Source organism: Xiphias gladius, chromosome 18 (genome assembly GCF_016859285.1).
Source record: "Xiphias gladius isolate SHS-SW01 ecotype Sanya breed wild chromosome 18, ASM1685928v1, whole genome shotgun sequence".
Taxonomy (NCBI): domain Eukaryota; kingdom Metazoa; phylum Chordata; class Actinopteri; order Istiophoriformes; family Xiphiidae; genus Xiphias; species Xiphias gladius.
This window is the reverse complement of record NC_053417.1, coordinates 18,368,637-18,389,958: the sequence shown is the minus strand read 5'-3', so window position 1 is coordinate 18,389,958 and position 21,322 is coordinate 18,368,637. Positions and strand designations below refer to the sequence as shown.

At 39.2% G+C, this 21,322-nt stretch overlaps 1 protein-coding gene across 3 annotated transcripts in view; it reads left to right on the top strand.

Moving 5' to 3' along the window:
- The window catches only part of si:rp71-79p20.2 (zinc finger protein 704), a 42,698-nt gene extending 21,430 nt beyond the window's left edge, over positions 1-21,268 (top strand). For 2 of the 3 annotated variants that reach the window (XM_040152336.1, XM_040152338.1), the window contains exons 3-9: positions 2,536-2,636; positions 4,395-4,633; positions 7,964-8,064; positions 11,064-11,337; positions 12,482-12,622; positions 14,178-14,305; positions 15,118-21,268. In XM_040152336.1, coding sequence (XP_040008270.1) covers positions 2,536-2,636; positions 4,395-4,633; positions 7,964-8,064; positions 11,064-11,337; positions 12,482-12,622; positions 14,178-14,305; positions 15,118-15,229 — 1,096 coding nt within the window. In that variant the 3' untranslated portion in view covers positions 15,230-21,268. The remainder of the gene's footprint in view (positions 1-2,535; positions 2,637-4,394; positions 4,634-7,963; positions 8,065-11,063; positions 11,338-12,481; positions 12,623-14,177; positions 14,306-15,117) is intronic. The other variant, XM_040152337.1, reaches the window with a different exon arrangement.
- The last annotated feature ends 54 nt before the right edge of the window (positions 21,269-21,322 follow it).

Here is a 21,322-nt window from a genome sequence, read left to right as displayed (position 1 = left end):
AGGAGGAGAGAGTAGTATCATTACAGTATCTGCAGGCATTGATGTGTTCATCAGAGTAAGCAGTAAATAGGAATGGTGGGACTGTTACCTGTGCAAACTGGTTTTATGATGGCAGGATATGGCATCCATCTGCTTCTGTCTTGGTATTTCAACAGCAGATTAGCTTCACTAATGTCCGCATGAATAAGAGTCACACAGCAATAGGCCCAATGAGAAAGGGTGTCTAAAACTTGCCATTAGTTTTGTTTATTGCTTAACGTGCACACATTGACACACACAAACACTGGCACAAGATGTAATGAAACTGTGGTGGAATATCAAGGTTCTGCTGGGAAGCAGAGGTAGGAAAAAGCTCAATGTCAGGAAATCTGAGGAGGTGGTGGTGGGGGGGTTCTGGTGTGTGTTGGTATCTGTGTGTGTGTGTGTGTGCTTATGTAAGAGAGCGAGGTATATCAAAGTTTGAATTAGCTTTGGAATCAACTAATAAACTAGCTTTCTTTCCAGTTTTTATTTTTTTCTAATCTCGCTCACTAATACACACGCACACACCAAAAACAGACATGCATGACTGTGAGTGGTATGCTATTAGTACACCACTTCCAGACCATAGGCTGGTCAAATGGGACCAGGTCTCCAAACACATGTTTTGTGGAATTGAAAGCACCATCTCTTTATCTCCAGAGTGAAGATGACAACACATAGTCCATGTTGGCAACAAAACGAGAAAAACAGTACAGAAATGTCATTAAAAAATAGACAGAGGTCTATAAATCAGAATTGTGTCCCTGGTTGGCCCTGTTTAGTGCTGAAAACAAGGCTAATGACTGAAACAGGACACGGCTAATCTTGTTATCTCTTTATCTCTCGTCCAGACTGTGTGTGTGTTTATGCACGTGTATGTGTGTGTTGCGTATTATGTATATGTGTATTACTTGTCTCTCCTCTGGGTATGTCTTCTGATTCAGCTGTGTGGATATTATTCTTTGCATACTGTGCATACTCGTTCCGCGTTTGTATTTTATAATTATACACAACTGTTTTGTCAACTGCCTGCAGTACACGCGCGCGCGCACACACACACACACACACACACACACACACACACACACACACACACACACACACACACACACACACACACACACACACACACACACAAACCATGTTTTGAGATGTTGCAGTGTGTCTCGTGTGTGAACGCCAGTCTGGAGTGTTCAGATTCTTTCATATCTGGTACATTCCTCTGCGATATGTTTGCTCCACATCCAACACATTCTCATCGGCGTGGGAGCTGAGACACTCTCTGAACTTTTTCTGTGTTTTTCTGTGTTGTTAAATCTAGTCACTTCTAATGGTGTGTGTGTGTGTGTCTGTGTGAGCAGGTACACGTACGCTTGCTGTTTTAAAGTGTACTTTTGTACGTGTTTGTGGCTTCAAGAGTGAAGTTTTTATGTTGAGTATGTGTGTGTTTGCACTGAGGCTCAGAGTGGATCTCTGCCAGGGTTTAGGGCTTGGCTGAGAGAATGCCTCAAACCAGTTTACTCTGGTTGTGTAGTGAAGAAGTCTGGGGGCGGGACAAGGACCTCTTAAAGCTGCAGACCATGTGTATCTTTGTCTCTGTCTGTGTATGAGTGTGTCTGCTTTTTGTTAGTACATCTGTGTTAGTGTGTGTGTTCATATGTTAACATTTTACAACATTTGGATTTGTATATTACATACGGTACGTAGTTAGTCCTAACATTGTATGGGCCTTGACACCTCTCTTTTTACTGGATTTTACATGAGAATTTAAATCTGTTTATGCGTGGGTGAGTTCTTGGCCCTGCTATGAATAATTTTCCCCATATTTCACTTTCAAGGACAGCATGAATAGAGGTGAAGAGTGCAAAATAGAATAGATTGAGACAATAAATCTGGTGAACCAGAGACATTTGCGCTTAGTTTCAGGATGGCAAAAATTACTGTTGTTCTCAGTTACATTTTATTAGAACGCCAGATGCCAAAGTATACTCTTTGAGCTCACTGTGCATGTATATGTGTACTGTGTGTATGTGTACGCTGCCAGTTCAAGTGGGCAGTATAAATAAGGTTTAAGCTGAGGTTGGACTGCTCAGCATGGGGTTTACTGAGCAGGAAGGGAGGAACAAGCATCTCTCTCCCTCTCTCTAAGTGAAGTTGCACAAGCTGTGCAGAAACACACCACAAAACCCTTTCACTCTAGAGGCTTTCCATTACATCCTCATGTACACACACATGCACATACTCAAACATACAAAGAAAAAGTAAGGTCACCCAGATTTACTCTACACATAATCGCCTATCTCTCTGTGCACTGGCTACTACTCTTATAAAATAATTTCCCATTATTCAGAGAAACAGTCAACGACAAACTGTTTTACAGAGAATGACTAAAGTTTGATTTGTTCAAACATGTCCTGGGTTCGAGGTGAACTGGGGACAAGAGCACCCAGGGATTAACTACACCTGACTTTTTGCCTGTGTGGTCAATCTATATTTGTGTGTATATTTGTGCAGGAAGCCCTCAGGTCATGCTGATAAGGAGGTGATGGCTGCCACCGTCCTGACCTCACTGTCCACATCCCCTTTGGTGCTCTACCCTTCCACTGCATCCACAGGTAACACCACTGCCTCAGCGTCAGTTACGTTCAACCTTGCACTTACTGTACCTTCAGCAGAAGATACTGCATCAAATACTGACTAGTCTACTGTATTAAACAAATCAAGGACATTCACTTTAAATCATGCCAAGGGTTACACACTGTCAGTTAGGGGAAGTTGGGGACAGTGGAAACAAAAATATCCCCATAAATCACTTGATGTTAGTTTACCCTGACACAGACTGTGATATTGAGTCGTTTATGTGTTAACCTGTATTCATCCAATGGAAGAGAGTCTTACAGTATTATTAGCAATATTCCCTTATCTTTGTAATGCATGCGTGTTTACCTAAGCCCAGCACTTGTTGCCAACTGTTCAGCCTTGACCGTATCACCATAGCTCCTTTTGCCGTTTCAAGTATTACTGAGGTTGCCATCACCATGCCAACCCCATCAGACGGTCAAAGTCCTGTAAATTTTTTTTTTTTTTTTTTACCTCAGCGTTAAAGCAAAGCTATTGTTTTTGCTCTCAGTAAAGCAACGTGTCGCAGTTCATATCCTTAAAGGCTAGGAGCACCCTGTTCGACACGGCTGTACTGGCTGGGACAAAGTGCAAATGAATGGATAGAAATTTAAGTTTTCATTGTAGAATTCAGCAGTCTTCAGATCTTGTCAGAGGATGCTGAGGGTTTGGGAGGAGCTGAGTTTGATGAAAGATTCACTTATTACAAAGTGTTGCAGAGAGGAGATGTTCGTTGACCTCTTTGAATCATCACATTTTGGTCAAGCATCATAAAATGTCTTCGCTTGTGTTCAAGTTGGGAGTTTGGGTAAATGTTCCATTATGTATCCCAGCTCTTAACACCACTCACTCCACACCTCCCTCGACACTCCGTAAAACGCTCAAACATTAAAATGGCTTTTATATGCTTTAGCTTGACATTGAAAGTTGTTTTTTGTGATTGTACACAGTTTCCCCATATTATCTCTTTTAGGAGCTGAAATAGGCCTTGCCATGCTGTGATTTGTTTCTCTCTTATAGGGAGGAGACATGGTACTGGAGTGCTTTAGAATTTCTGTGAAGTAGTACAGTAATCCTCACACACAAGTTGATCTGTGTTACATATTCATTTGAACTGAGATTCAACTCCTTATTTTTCTATAGGATATAGTTATTTGTTTGTATAAATTAATCCCCAGCGTACACGATGTGGATTACCAAGTTGAAGTTTTTGTTTTTTATCATGTTTTGCCAAAGTAAAAGTCAGATCAAGCCAGTACGATGATCGAGTCTTATATGTTGAGCATTATTGGATTTGTCAAAAAGCCAAAGTGAATAGAAAGGGTTTGTGGGCCAAGACTTAGAAATAGTACATTCCCTTGTACAGGAAATTGAAGCTGTGTTTGGTGTATTCAGCAGAGGTCAGTATAGCATAATAAAATATGTTAGGATAGTTTCTACTATATGTAAGATAGTAAAGATATTAGAATATATATATGAAAGGGGCTGTCATAGTTTAGGGGCTTCTTACAGATACAAAATTTTATTTCCATTTCAGAGCTAGGATTTCGGTTAAGATTGTTATGCATGATGTTCCAACATTGTTGGGAATATTATTTTATTCATTTATTTATTTATTTTTTTTGGTTATGTGTTGCCAAAATATATATATTTTTTAATTTCAGGCCTTTTTAAAGAAGTGCACTAGTGCTTTTTAAGCATGTCTTTCTGTTATTTTAATCTGAAGTTAACTATGTGCATTCTTTAAACCACAGTCCCAGAGCCAGCCAGCAGGGCTTGGAAAGAGGTGCTGTCAGCTAGCTACAGCAGTTCCACCAGTGGCAACTGGAGCTGGGATGCCAGCGACCAATCGGTGCCCTCCACACCGTCCCCACCTCTATCCAACGATACCAACAAGAACTTCCTGCTCTCATCCCAGGGTGATGACGTCAATGAGGATGTCACAGAGAGCACGCACTTCATGTTTGAGGACCCCATACCTCGGAAGCGAAAGGTAAAGATGGGTGTCTGATGTGACATTCATGTAGTGTTTTGCGAGTGAGATAGAGTCTGATGTATTTTTAATTAATTTCTTTTCATATATTGGAAATATCTGAAAAATTAAAAATTTCTGCCTTCCCATGGGAAGCCAAGGAAAAATTTTGTTCCCAGCCAGCAAATCCTATTATGTTAATTCAACATGCTGTGAATGAAAAGTAATACTGCACTTTTCACTTGCCAACTTATTGTTCTGAATTTTGTTAGCATAAAGGGACAAAGCTGTCTAATACCTGTGCCATTTCTAAGCATATTAAGTATATTTTTAGGATTACCATCCAAAATATATGAAATTAAATTGATTACAGAAAAGAAGTGAAAAAGTCAAAATCAACATTTATAGATGTGGCCAGTTGAGCCCGTTATCATTTTCATGCTTTAATAGAATTTCTTTGATATGGCTGCATTTTTCATAGTTTTGGTTAAAGACTTGATTCTGACAACTGGAAGACTTTTATTGTGTGTCTTAACTCAGTAGTTGACATCCACAGTCATAGTAAAGTTTCTTGACTCTGCTCATTGTTTGGCACAGCTGTGGTTTTGTGGTAATCACAGCAGCCCTAGATGTTGTCCACTCGGCTTTTCACATAAAACAAAAGTTAGAGCAGTAATACTTAAGGGCCACAGTTGTAGAGAAATAACTCTGATGTGCTTTGGTTATTTCAATAAAATAGTAGCACAGAGACACTTAGGAAAACCCACTAGAAACATTCAGAAAATGTAAGCACCATACAGTTTAACAGCCTCTTGCATTAGGCTTGTCACTCTCTGCTTGTGTGGATGATGGATTATGTTCTCTTTTTCACATCTCCCCCTCTTGTTTTTTTTTTTTGTACTATACCAACAGTCCAGAACGTCAAAGGGTTGTCATTGTCAAGAATCTTTCTATCCCCTTTTCAGTCTTTTCAGGGGGGGCGGTGGGAAGGTTTAGTAAGAACGAAGGAGAGGAAGCAGACAGGGGAGGGATGATAAGCAGCAAGCAACAAAGGGTTCAAGGGATGCATGAAAATGAGGATAGTCAGAGGGTGTAGAGGAGGAGAGGAGAATTGATGCTCAAGGTAGCAACGGGAGGAGAAATGAATATCAATATTCCCTCTAGCCATACGGTGACAGAGAAGAGCTCATATACTGTACAATATGTGGGAGTTCGCAATTCTACCTCCCTGGAGTTGGGCAGCAGTAAAGATTATTGAGCTACCGAATATATGAAACTGTAAAGACTCCAAGGACGATGCTGCCAGAGACCTATGCCATACCATAGATAAGCAGACTGGAAATGAAGTAGGATGACACTGGGAGGAATATAGACAGATGAGTTGTGTGGAAGAGGGCTAAAACGTGTGCTAACCTGCTGGCTGGCTTTGTGTTATAGTATAGCTGACACCAACCCCAGAGGTCTAAACCCTCTATGAGCAGCTGCCCCTTGGATTGTAGGCTGTTTGATTTTGTACAGGCAGTAAGTTAAGAGGATTATTAAACATTGCAATCACCAGTCTTACTGTAACAGTGTTAAGATGTAAGAAAAACGCTTAGGGAATTAAGTGATTTGTGATTGTTTGTCGGATTAAAGACTAGCTTTGCTGTGTAATTTTTATTAGGAAGGTTGTTTCAAACAGCGTGGTAGGGGACATGCATATAGCCAGAGCCCCTCAATTAGTTTAATTACATGTTGGTGTCAAATGCAATGAAAGGGAGTGACAGTCAATGAGAAATAGTAAGGAGAAATAGTAGTGTAGGAGACTTAACATAACCATTGATAAAAACCTGTTTTACTCTGACTTCTCTGGCTCTGATTTCCTCTTTCTGTCTCTTCTGCTCTCTCCCTCCCTTTTTACTTGCCCTTTTTTCTCTGTAGGCTGTTGAAAGGTAATGAGAGTACACACCCACTGTCTTTCATTAGCAGTGATGCAGGTCCCTGCCTGCTCATGGGACAGCTGCCAGCCCCTGATATGTAGAAGAGAAAATGAATTGAAATAAAAACACCCACTCATTCCATCCATCTCCTCACAGATTGCTTATGAACCATGGAGGGTCATTCTTTGTTTTATGTAAAATCAGATTTTAGGAGGATCAGATATGATAACCATTTCCCAATGCTACTTTTAATGATCAGAGGTTAAAAAGAAGTCACACATGTGCTGTGTGCATGTCTGTGTTCACATGGGGAAGTAAGCATTTATGTACAGATCGGTGACAAATTAGAGGAAAAACGTGAAAAATTAGTGGAGAAACATGATGCCCCCATCCATAGGGCCAGAGGGGTCACTGAATGATTTGATGAGTATGACAATGATGCGATTCATATGCTATGGCCTTCGAAGTTACCAAAGCTCAATCCAGTCAAACACCTGTGGGAGCTTTTGGATGGACATGTTAGACAGCGCTCTCCACCACCAGCATCAAAACACCAAATTTAGGGAATAAGTTTGGAAGAATGGTGTCCATTTCTCAAGAACTACATATCAATACCAAGGCGCACTGAAGCTTTCTTGGCAGCAAGTTGTGGCCCAAAGCCTTACTAAGACACTTTATCTAGTTTTTCCTTTAATTTGTCACTTGTCTGTATGATGTGCTAAACAATAGTGGGGGCACCCCCAGGTTGCACCTAACACCAAACTATTTCCGGTATGATAGATCTTCACCTCAGCCCACAGCTTGCACAGACAACAGGAGGAGATAAAAATAGTACATTTATTATGCTCATCATTCTGTAAGTGAACATGAAAGTAATGTGAGGTAAACAGAGAAGGATACAGTTTCATTGTCCCCACTCAGTCCCTGTTTTTTTTTCTCTCTCTTTCTCTCTTACTCTGTATGTGTCTGAGCTTGTCACATATTGGGTTTCCATTTTATAGGCTTGCTGCTCTAATAGCTTTCTAATGAGGTGTAGTGTTTGTCCCCTTGTAGACTGGCACTCAATCCCCCACGAAGGCCTTTCTATTGAGTCTGCTAGTGAGATCCACACAGAAGAACATGAGAACACATACTATGTAAATCTCTGTGTCCCTTGAAATACTCATAAATGTTCTTCAGATAAAATGTTTATTTTTTTTCACTTTCTATGAGGGCTGAAAGCTGATTGAAAACCAAATTTATTGAAAACCCAAGCGCCCTACCAAAAACAGATGTAATAGCATAAATTCACAGATTGCAAAGTGGAATTAACTGAATCAGTTCATGTCTAATTTATTTGTTTAAATTTTGCAAATCTGTTTCCATGAGACTTTATGCTGTCTTTATTGGACATCACTTTACTCATGTTGGTTTTGGGGTGAATGTCTTTCAGAACTCAATGAAGGTGATGTTCAAGTGCTTGTGGAAGAACTGTGAAAAGGTCCTCAGCACCTCCTCAGGGATTCAGCGACACATCCGCACCGTCCACCTGGGGTGAGTTGCTAGTCATCACTGGAAAACCAAACACACAGTTATTCTGTCCTGGGTTTCAACAATCCCATTTGCAGGGACTTTTGATCAAATTTTAACAGCATTTTTTTAGATATCTTATAAATGTGCAGTAAAAGGTTTAAAAACTGACACTGAATTTAGAATATTTTTCCTTCCTTATTCTTTATTTCTTTAAGTCTCTAAGTCTCACATGCTGCTAGTTGTGTGTATCATATGCTTAGCCACAGTTTTTGTCTTAAGCTATACCCCTACACGAACGCTCACCACCACTAGACAGTAGGTTGATCTTAATTGTGGCGTTGTCATTGTTTACAACTGTGGATTTTTGTATTTGTAGTCATATTTGCACATTTTATTCAGAATTAATTCTGCTAAAGTGTACATGAATACTGATGATGTCTATTTGTTTTGTAGAACTGCAGGGTTAGTTTGTCACTTAAATAAAGACATTCACTTTGTAGGTGAAAATTTAGCAATCCTTTCTCCGCAGTTTCCGGGTAAAACTGTCAAACTTTGATGTAAATAGTGTGGTAACACAAGAAAAGTGACACACATCTTACTTGCTACAGCTTGGATGCTTTCCAACTGGCTGACTTCACACCTGACTAGCTGAGCTTGTGTATTATCACTTCTCCAAACTTACACATTGTATCATATGTGGTCCATTTTTATCAAAAATATGTCATATTGTGAGTTTTTTTTTTATCAATACAGCACTAGTTTACATTAACTACTTTTGACCAATTCAGCAGGTACACTTGACATAAAATAAAATGATACATTCGTCGCCCAGTGAAATACAAAGCAGTAATAACTTTGAGTTTGTATAAATAGTATTGATGGAAATTTTTGAAAGGGAGTGTAATTATGATATTTTCATGTTCATCTATTACTAAATGCACAGAGAAAGAGAGAGTCCTACTGTTACTCCATGCATTAGTTGAATCTCAAAGTTTTTGAAGAAACAGACGTCCACAAAACAGCTATCCCAGTTATTGTCATCTCAGCACCAGCCTGTTTGTCTGAGGAGCTCTTCAGCACACTGGCTTTCACTGCCCTCTGCTGTTGGGAAGAATAACCATTTTCTACCCTATTTGGCTGGACCGCAATGGTGGGGCCAGCCCTATAAATGCGAATGTTGCTGACTGACTGAGTGCTAAAGATACACCATTGGTCAGCCGGCCGAGTGTTGGAGTTTCCCCATTGGTCGTTTTTCTTTCAAAATGAACAGGCGTGAACAGTTTCTAATAAGTCAGCAGTGGTTTTTTACAGGCTGTGTTGCCAACTTAGTACCTTTGTTGCTAGATTTACCAACTTTTCAGATCCCTTTAGCGGCTTTTTTTTTTTCCCCCAAAAGTACATAGTGACATATTTAGTAACTTCTTGAACAAACCTTTGATACTTTCCATCGAATAGAGTCGACAGTATTGGCCTGCGAGCACGAGGTTGGGCTTTCCCTCCCTAGGCACACCTCTCTCTGCATCTCATTCAATTGACGACATGACAGCTGACACAGATGTGAATGAGCTTTTTAACTTTCTCTGTGATTGATCATTGTACAAGTAAATATAGCTGAAATCACATTACAGCTATTGTCTTTAACTTATTTATATGGTGATTTTGTCAGGCTACGTCATGGTTATAAAATCAGGATTCTAGCAGTGCAAAGCAGCGTCTTGGAAATGCCTTGGAAGTGACTGCTGGTTAACATGTAGTCTTAATGGGCTACGTTTCAGTCATTATTTCACTTGTTCCATTGTCTTATAATATAAACAGGAAAACATGTAAACGAGAACAGCTTTATTGGGAATGTAGCTGTTTTAAATTACTGTATACATGAGCACAGAGAGTAGGAGAGAAGAAACAGATAAAGAGCGGTCCAGCCACATAGTAGGTTTTGACCTAGTCTTGTTATGTCATATAACTGACAGCTGTGCCTATGTTTATAGATTGGTCAGTGGTACTTTAGTAAAATTGAACATTGCATCTTTCATGATCACTATGGTCCCAAGTCAGTATTTTGAAATGTATCTTAAAGCTTTGAAATTTCTATTTTCGCCATGATTTTGTATGTTTATAGCTTATCATAAAAAATCATAAATATGTGCAAAGTGTGCAGAAATATGCTGAGTTTGTTGGTGCATTTTTGGTAAAATGGAAGCTATAGTAGTTCCTCTAGGCTGTCTTATTATTAATAAAAATGATCAAAAACCAATTTTCTGAATACTGAACTAAGTTTAAAACCATCTAAAAATGGTTTACTTTTAATTTTACAACTGAATTTTGTGAAATTGAATAAATATTTATTAGTATTTAAGTACACAGAAGGGGTTTATGATTACTTTCCCCAGAAATGTCAGTGTCTAACAGCATGAAAATAAAGTGCTAGATTGCAGTGGCAGTATATCATAGGCCCACTCAACCCAACTCTAGCACAGCCAACAGTCTTTAGGCTAATGCACCTCAGAGGAATGTCCATTTGAGATCATGGACCTGCGCCATCAAATTAGTGACTGCAGATTAGAGAGAGGTTAGTGAAATTATCGCATATAGTAAAGTAAGTGCTTTGCATTTTCTGGCATCCATGCTTAGAGATTTGAAATGAAAGCGGAAAACACTTTCTAAGCTCTTAAGATACACCTGTATTGTCTATATTAAGATGTGGTCAAAGACGCTGATGAGAGAGATATCAAAGTTTATAACACCTGGCAATTATAGTGTGAGTGGCCAACAGATTGTAATACTGTGCATCAATAAAAATGCTGTGGTCAGAGGAATTAGAAAGTAAATGAAGAGAGGGTCTCCATTATAGCATTACAGTTTGAATCAGCCATGTCTTCAAAAGCTGCTTGACCAAAACTTTAAGAGGCCTCATGCAGTTCATTATCATTTCAAAGGTGAAACTGAATTAAAGTTAGAGTTAAAAATATCTTAAGTTGGGGATGTGTAGTTTTTAAGTAGTTACTGTTTCTTTCCTGCAGGCGAAACAGCGACTCGGACTACAGTGATGGAGAGGAGGACTTTTACTACTCAGAGATTGAGGTCAACATGGACAGCCTAACAGAAGGCTTGTCCAGCCTCACACCCACCTCGCCCACCACGGCTGGTCCTCCACCTGTCTTCCCGCCACCACTTACAGATGTCCCTCACTCTGAACACATCAACATGGATGGTTCGCAGAACCACGCCCCTACTCTGCTCAGTCAATCAGCTCCTTCCACGCTCTGCCACATCCGCACTGACCACGCCTACCAGGTAATCCACACACACCATCAGACAGATATTGGACAGACACACTTGCACTACTAAATTTAATTTTTTTTATAAAAACAAACAAGCAAACAAAAAAACAGCTACTGCAGTACAGTTGAAAACAAGAAAAAACATGGAGCAATTCATATGTTACCAAACCACAAAGTTTCAGTTTTGTGTTGTATGGAATTTGCCGAGGCAGTTTTTGAGATCAGTATAGCAAGAAAGCACCGAGGTCAGGGGAATTACTTAACTCCTACACTAGTGTGGGAGTATATACTGTATCGGAAAGAGAAAGGAGAAAACTTACTTGCAAATATTAACATAGGTTCACATGAAGAATGAAGTGAAACTATTTTCAAGCCAGAAAACTTTTAGTCATGAGACTTAATTTTGCTTAAATTACTGCTTGTAATGCTTTAATTGAACTGCTTTGTAGCAACTTTGGAATTCCATGCCTCCTTCCTCTTCTTCTGCTCGTCCTTATTTTTCTTCCTGTTCTTCTAATCATAATCAGTTTAGGTGCACTGCTAACTTGTATGCCCTTGAAGGTAAAAATGAAAAGTTTTCACCTGGAAGAACATATTTGCTTAAAGTATAAATTTTTAAAATATTCAATATTGAATTCAGTTCTTTGCAGTGGTTCGAGGTAGTATTGAACTTTCAGTTGCCATAACAACATGACATGCACATAAAAATAGACTTATGTTATGCACGTACAGTTAAACTACTTCTCCTGTTTCATTTTCACGGTATTGCTTGTACTCATACTCTTCTATTCAGTACTGCCTTGTTCTCTCGGCTATTCTTTATGCTGTCTATGCTGTCTTTATGCTGTCTTTATGCTGTTTTGTGCCATATCCTACAGGTGCCTGCCAGTATTGTTGAACTACTATTGTAAAACTCAAAATTTTCTGTTTATGTAAAATACACATTTTTGTGGTAGGCAGTTTTGATCTTGATTCATGATCACCGTTGATATGAAGGCATATTTCAGATTAAAAGGTGGAGAAATACCTTCCCCACTAATTTTATTACCTATTTTCTGTACTTTCTTTCTGTCTGTTTCTACCTGCACTTTTCCTGCCCCTCGTTGTTTCTGTTATGTCCTCTTCTGGCTGTGGTGGGGTGGTTGTCCATGTTCCAGGCCACTGCTCCAGTGAGTATCCCAGTGGGTCCTGAGCTGGCAGGGTTAGGCAGTGGTAATGGGACCGGGCCTGGAACTGGGACTGGGAATGGCATCAGTGTGTCGTGGCAGTCCCCTCCTGTCATTTTCAAAGGCACCCCGGTGAGTGAGGCTTTGTCTCACGCCCTTTTATGTTAATCTTAACTACTCTCCAGCTGCTTCTCCACTTGTATCCATTTGAGCTTTTTGTCGCTCTGGTTTTTCACTCTCCCTGCTTCTGTATACTGTCATCTTTTTATATAGAAAGGCATCATTCTGTCTGTATATAGCACACTTCATCCAAAGATGCTATTCAAAGTACTTAACATACAGTACATTCAAGATAAGAAAACCTTAAACCAAATGTGCATGCATGTACAATATTAAATATCTGTAAATTATACTGTATGTGCTTTCTCAATGCTACATATATAAGACTTATGCAAATGAACATAAATAAACAGTTGAAAAGTAAGTATGAAGTAAAAACAACAACGAAAAGAAACTGAAGGAATATGTGTGAAAAGACAAGTTTAAATGTTACACTGTAAAATCCTCAGTGTCTCTAGTAGGCTGTTTTAAGGGCTGGGGCCATAATGGTTGAAGGCAGCATTGCCTTGAATCAGAGTGTGGGCTCAAGGCACAGCCAGGAGACAGTCAGAGGACCTGAGGGATCAAGGAGGCACATATTGTATTGTATAAGCACATCAGATGTACTCAGGCACAGAACTGTTTAAAGATTTACAAACCAATGAAAGGATCTTAAAATCAATAATAAAACTGACAGGCAACCACTGCAGGGACACAAAAAATGTATGTAATGAACTGGGTGTCTTTTTCGGAAACAGCAAAGGAGAGCCTCAAGATATTGCAGCCAGCTAGTGATGAAAGTGTAGATTGATGTCTCTACATTGACATTAGCAGTGTGAGGAGCCTCACTCTAGTAATGCTTTCAATTGATAAACGCAGGATAGCAGAAAACTTTAAACTATACATGTCTTTACGACGGCAATGCAAAGTTGGATGTCATCTGTGTAACCCTGATAACTAGTGCTTGCCTGCTGATGATAGGAAGCTTTTTGAAGTTTCACAGTACAGAGCTCCATCCAGGTGTATTGTGGCTCGTGTTAATCAAAACCAATAAAGAATTTTCTTGTAGTAAGGTAGGAATGACAGTAGTGACTGAGGCCAACTTACTTCCGAAGTCTGTCTAAAATAATAAAATGTTCAACAGTATTTAAAGCTGCACAAAGCAAACATCATTGATCCTTAACTTGTTCACAGCTGTTGCTAAAGCTGTCTCTGTACTCTCTGTAACTTTTTTTTCCTGTTGGTTACAGTGAAAATGATTGGAATGGATTTCATATGACAAATTCACCGCTGATTGTATAAAGGCTTGGTTGTGGTACTGGAGATAAGAGACAATGTAAAAAAAAAAAAAACATCTGTACATTTCAGTATGTGCAATCTTAAATTATTGACCCAAGCTTTTCTGTTTAGCTACAGATACTCTTACCAGTTAGTTAAACTGGTACACTAGTAATACTTAAATTTTTTGTAGTTTATTCCTAATATTTGACTTCTCTTCATCCAGTTATTTTTGAGACTAGAACAGACACCCTGAGGCGTCACTATATCAGTAGTATATTGAGCAATGCACTTATGATGTCTTCTGCAGGGGCCTGTGACTCATGTCCGAACAGTTAGCATTGGTGAAAAGAGGCAGCCGGCAGCCAACATGCACACCACTGTTAACAAGAACCATGCTTTAATAACACCACCAGCTAAGTCAGCACCAGGAACCAGGTATGCAGCAGCTGTTTTCTGTGTGCATGTGTCTGTTTGATTGTGTTAGAAGTGTTAAATTATTCTGTGTAAGTCCAGGAAGTGGGGCCAGTTGTACTCTAGTTATTTCTAGTGATGTAATAATGTGGGGCTGTGTCAACAAGTCACTTTCTCTTTTTGGCAAAAAATTGCAAACAAATTGCTGTTATCACTACAGTCTGTGACACTTATGTACATTTACTCAACAGTTTCACAGTGATTCTAGCTGGTTGCATTATTAAAAATTAATATCCTAATCCTTTAAAAAGAGAAATAATCGAATGTAATTACATTTGCAGCAGTGTGTTATAGTTAATAATTTATTGCTGATCTGATGTAAAATAAGTACATAGAGACACTAACTTATGTCATCATGTTAAGGTTAAAATTTTTGAATAATAGCTGGCCACTATTCATTTTTTCATAAGACCCAACCAGCTCAGAACAAGGACACTATGCACCCTCAAGACCTTGCACTGCTCTTCATGGAGCTGAATCATATCAGATCAGATATCCGATCAAATTAAAAAAATTTTGCATTTGTATAAAATCATCAACCTCTTCAAAGAATTCTTCTCTGTGTTGATTCACATTTATATTGACTTGTTTAAAGGAAAGACTTGTGTGTTTGTGTGTATTTGTATGTGCATGTGTGCCTCCCCCTGCACCTAAATGCGCATGGACACATTTAGGTGCGTTCAAGTGCATTTTACATGTAAGTGAATTTTTTTTACGTGTGGGCGCCCTGATGTCTGTGTGCATGTCCTTATGCTGTCACATCTGCTGTTACCAAGGAAACCCCGTGGGGAGGCGAAGAAGTGCCGAAAGGTGTACGGCATGGAGAAGAGAGACATGTGGTGCACAGCCTGTCGCTGGAAAAAAGCCTGTCAGAGATTCACCGACTAATCCAGTCCTCTTCCCGTGTGTGTGAGATGAGCTCTTCCTCACTCAGAGCGACAGCAAAGTGGAGTCTTCCACTGAGGAGATAAGGGGAGATTTCTTCATGAGGGAGCTCTCAGCGCTGCTTCCTCCAGCCCAGCAGGAGCTTCGCCTTCTCTCTTTTCCATTTCCAAACACAAAGATAAAATAAAACTGGTGGGTAAAAACAAAAAAAACAAAAAAACAAAAACAAAAACAAAAAAATCAGCAAGAAAAAAGAACTTTATGCAGGTTTGGAGACTTTTTCTAAGACTGAGACTGAGACATTTTCACTCTGTTGATAAATAAGGAAAAAAAGAAACATTTAAATTGGATTCTGAACCTTCTGATTTGACTTTTGTTTATCACTTGCCATTTTTTCACAGCCTCAACTCAAGGCAAAGTTTAAAGACTACAGATAAGCTTTTGGGTATACTCTATTGTTCATTATAGGAGCATCATGTAAGCTACTGTTTACAGGGTGGATCATGAATCTTTTTGGAGGTTCAAGGGTTAACGCCAGATTGCTCAGTAAGACCTTTGTAGCATATCTGTTTTTCATTGTCACTGTTTAAGGGACTTCAAACCTACCAAAGGCAAAAAAGCCTATTCACTTAAAACCAACAGCGTAGGTGCAAGTTCAATACCGAATCTAACATCACTGTCTTCTGCAGCCTTACTGGGTATCAACTGTATGTTTAAACACATATTGTTCAATATCTAACAACCTGTTCATTAATCAAATTCAGTACAGCCAGCGACACTTCTTGTAATTCAACAAAAATGCACAAAACCTCACACAAAGTGGTACAAAGAGTTTTCCCCTTGACCTTCCAAAATATTTTCGAGAGATGTACACAATATATGAAATATATTTCCCCCTCTTGTTCTCTTGTACCCTTGAGATATGCACCTTGAAGAAATAAGTCCTCTTTTAGAGTATCACTGTAACCACAGCGTATGCCTGAGAGAGTGGATGTCTATTTCTTATATATAGTTTATTTTCAGCAATGAGTTGCTTATGCAACTAGCAGTTGCACTGTGCAATCAGCAGAATTACAGCATTTAATATTGTCTTTCTTGCTTTGTGGTTGTCATTATTGTTAAGGGGAATTGAGGCAGATAAGCCCAGTTTTTTCCTTTGACCGCTGATGTAAGAGATTGTTTACCCCAATGAATGATACATGAATGATAACTACCCTTTGAAACTTTAACATACAGTCTGACTGATGTAAATTGTGTATGTAGGTAAATAACATAGAGATTGTAACCAAACAATCACTACCTGATCATAAGTCAGGCATTCTAATTCATTTCTTACAGTTTTAAATGGAGAGGTTACCCAATCTTTAGTCTTTGGAATAATAATCATTAACCAGCAGTGCAACATTTGTAGATACCAAACCTAACTTCATAGGTATCAAGACTTTTTACTATGTCTTTAGTAGATGTTGTGTTTAATCCTTTAGAATTCCCTTTCACTCTGGTCTGACATTTGAAAATGAAAAGTAAGAATCAAATCAAGCAAGTGCAGAGCAGCCGTGATGGTGGTCAACTGTATACTGATTCATATGGAAGTAAGTGTAACAAAAAAGTTTTAAAATGTTGTACCAAAGTGGAGTTTTACTTTTAAGAATAGGCCTGCATTAGCAAATGGCAGGCCAAGTTTTCCAAACTTTAGATACAATTTAGGTAGATTTTTAGATAGTTTTAAATTGTAATTTTTTATATATATAACTTTTATCTTTGTTTTTTGTTTTTTCCCAGCAATTTCCAGCAATATTGGCCATTCTAAGAAAAAAGCACCCTTTAATGTCAAAACCCAATTTGTTACTTGCCTGGTATCTCTATTATCCAAGATATAAAACAGAAAAAATTTGAAAAAATGCAAAGACAGCAGCAATCTTACAATTCTGTTTTTCTAGAAATATTTATAAAAGATGCTCTACTGCAACACAAAGACAAATACAGTGTAATGAGTCAAGTAGTTATTCTTAAAAGGTTACCAGCCTCAAATTGGACACTTGCAGGGTGAAATGTGTTTGTAATTGACTTAATGACATTGATGGACAACATAATGATGATCTCTTATTGGTGATATCAATGATGGAAGTAGAAGACAAAACCAAACATCAATAGTCATAATTAAGAACGTTTTTAAGAAATTCCTGCATTCAGCTGAAAATTTTTTTAAAAGTTTCATATTTTTCCCCTCATAAGTAACCTACAGTCGTCGTTAACCTGCTCTGAGTCGATTTCTATCACATTAGATTTAAATAAATGTGATAAAAGACAATACTGAACGTTTTCTAAGATGATAACCTGCTTCCCATACCCAACCATATAGTCAAGTCGATTTGTTTATTTATATAGCCCAAAATCACATATTTGCCTCACTGCTTCACAGTCTGCACAACTCTATCATTACACCCAGAATCCAGACAAAGATTAACAGGTATTTTTCTGATCTGCTCCCAGAGGCAGAGTCATGACAGTAGATGTATATCGGTGAAGAGATTCACCCTTGCGCTGTTTTTTAGCAGCTTTTTGAATGTAGAGTCTGCTGCGTGTCCTCTACTCTCTAAGCGCTCCTAACACTGATCTTACCTGATCGCCATGGCAACGTATGACAAACACGCACACACACACACGAAAATACAGAGTGCCTGTCCTTCCCTACATGAGCAGGCCAACTTTGAGCGGACTCCTTGACCGAGGATCGGTGCGACTTTAGACCTTGGTCGCCATAGAAACACCTGTGGTGTCCTCTGTCGCTAAAGGGTCACTCGTGCTGTCTGCTGTCAGCTGATACCACATTATGAGCGACCAGTTATCACTTCTCAACGATAGATGAGAAGCAGATGCCTGATTGTTCGTTGCCTGCTTGAAGCCAGTGGGCGAAAACATATTAAGCACACATGGTTGCTGTAATAGTAGTTATTAATATCTCATTCAGTTCCTGTTATAAACCGCCATATTATTTTGAAAATTACTGATCCTGCCTGTAAAGTGTTTATTCCAGTGGCATCCCAGATAAGCTAGGTCTCCCTCTCTCTCAGCTTGTGAGAGCAGCTGGCAGACCTCTTCCGGTCAGAAACTTCACAAAGTGCCAATGAAAAGAACATAAAAAGGAAAAGGTATACTGACCTAATGAAATTGCACTATGTTGCACTGCGCAGAAACATGTTTTTATACATGGACATTTTATATAAACAAATTTTGAAGTGAAAGCATTTTCTTTTTTCGAAGGGGTGGGAGGGTTGTCGTCACTGCCCGATGGAATAAATGGGGTGTCAGGGATGGGGGTTCTGTGCCTCTGAGGTCCCCCATTATTAGCAAGTGATCAGTCGACAGTTAATGTCTTGCTCTCTGTGTCAGATTTATTGTACTAAACATAGTGGTGCTGGCAGTTGTAGAAGTGTGGTACTGGGAAGTACAGTGTGGTACTTAGGTAGTCAGTCACTTTGCCTTTCCTTGGAGGAGTGCCAAGGGCCGAAAGCAGCACCTGCCTTGTCTCAGTGATGGGAAAACACCGGTCTTAGTCAGTAGCTACAGATTATCGTCTTGATAACAAATACTTTACAGCGTTTTTATTTCTTGGGGTATTTTCACTATACACACACACATTTTTATCCATAAAGCTCATCTTTGTGCTTCCTTTACTTAAATAAAAAAATAAAAAAGCAGTTTCATGCTTATTTACATTTTACTGAGCTGAGGTAGTAACTGTAGATACTGTTATTAGTGCTGGATACCACTTTTAATTCTGTTATCTCTGGTTTGGTCATAGATTGAGTGTCAAATGCAGCCCGTCAGCTCTCTCTCCATCCTCAATGTAAGCACTTTTTGATTAAACCAGCAGGGTTAGAGGCTGATGCTTTTGCTGGCAATGAATGGGACTGTTAGCACATGTTAAGCTAACAGGTTCCTGTGCTTGCTGGCCACTATTCCACCTTTTTTTCGAGTTGCACTAAACTGGCCTGTGACCATTAAGGCCCAGGCTGCAGCATTAAGAGCTCAGCTCGGCTGAGTGCGGCTTGGGTCATCATGGGCAGAAAGAACTCTGGGTACAAAGTTGTTGTTGTGCACAGTTCTTGGACAAGAGAACTTTATTGGTGATTTTTTGCAAAATACATCAACAATTAAAACTTTCACCTAGACAACGAGAGATGGAGATTGTAGATGACTTAATGGGTGTGCAGGGACAGTGGATGGAAAGCAGACACGAGACACGCAGTGACGATATAGATGGATATACAGTTTCAGGGCTTTCTTGTACATATGCAACAAAAGAGAACAGTGCGGCTTTTTCATATATTGTTGTTTTCATTGTTGTTGTATCTCTGTTGTATGAAAAGGAAACTTTTTTACAGTACAGTTGCTCAGAATATTTTTCTTTCATTTTTTTAAAATGTCGATTGAGAAGCTATAGTGGACATAACACGTAAAGATTCAATGTATGTTGTAGCTTACAGGCAAAGGGGAGAAAAACAAAACCTGTTGAATGTAAAACTTACAAAAAGAAAAAGACTTTTGTTTTTTTTTTTTGGTATATTTGCTGGCTAGTTTGTACTGCCTGTAGTGAACCAGTAGCGCATCCTGATTTTGGTATCCAAATCTTTTAACACCCACAGACAGCTGTCGCCACACTGCTAAATCATAACACAACCATGCAGTATTGCTTTACTATCTTACTTTGTGCAATGAGATGCTTTATAATGGAACAAGAACTAACTTGAGCTTTTTGGTGACATCTGGGCTACTCGCTCACACTGTTGCTGTTTGTCTTTTGTCTTTCTCCCGGCCAAATAGTAATTTGTTTGGATAATGTGTGTTTATTGTTGTCGTGGATGTTGTTTGTGGTTGTGATGTTAAGTTGTTGTTAGGCAGGATAACCTTCGACCTTTGGTCATGATGAAAATTTGAACCTTGCAGGAATCTTTATCCTGCCCTGCACATTCCAACAGACAGCATGCTTTCAGTGTCTTCCACCTGTTTCCTAATAGACATATTCTTCCCATCTCCTCTTCATTACAGTGATTCTTCTCTGATCACCGTGTCCTTTTCCATTTCTTGTTCTTGTGCTATCCAGCTTTACTGTGGTCCCACCCAAGCCTTTACCCAGTATATTAAGCTAAACTAAACCCTTGAAATGTGCATAAAAAAGCCTTTGTTATTTCCAAATATGTCAAAATTTATGTGCTGCTTTCTTGAATGTCATTTTTTCATTTGTGTATAAACTAGCAGCAGCAAAGCCAATAGATCTCCTTCCAAATCAAATGTAATGCATTGCAATGGCAGCTCCACGCAGTTTTCGGCTTCTTCTAGTGTGCTCTTATTGTTTGTCCAGGCTTTTACCCTCTGTCTGTCAGATCTCTCACTTGATGACCATTTTTTTTCTCTCGTTGTTTTTACTGAGCCTTACACTGGCTGGTGTGAAAACTGACTTTTGCTTTGTTTTCTCATTGATTGATTGATTGATTGATTGATTGATTGACTGTCTGGCTGAGTTTGAGGTTGTTTTGCATGTCTAGCATCGCTGATTTTTTTTCCTGTTTCGTTTTTTTGTTAGGAGATATAACACTGAAGGGTTTTATGTGTTAGGTTTCCCCTTTCAGTAACTGATAACCCAAGGGTGTTTTAGTTTGTTTTCCTCTAAATGTTAAGATGCTTACTGCATCCCGACACACACACACGAACACACACACACACGAACACACACACACACGAACACACACGAACACACACACACACACACACACTAAAGCATTTTGAGGGAAACACGACATCAGCCTTGGGTCTTCACTGGAGGGCAAGATTTCTCTTGTGTGTGGGAACAGCCTTTGGTCTTCATCAGCAGTCCCACGCACATGGAGGAAGCACTTTCTGAGGAGTGGTGCACTCAAAGAGTATTTGTGTGAATGTCAAGCCTATGACTAGTGCTTGAAAAGATGGATGACCATGTATGATGCTGATAATGTGACCTATGTGATGTAATGTGACAGAAAGAAAATAAACCTGAATGGAAGAAGGCTGCCATCAGACTTTTTATTTAACCTGAATACGTAGATGAATCAATCA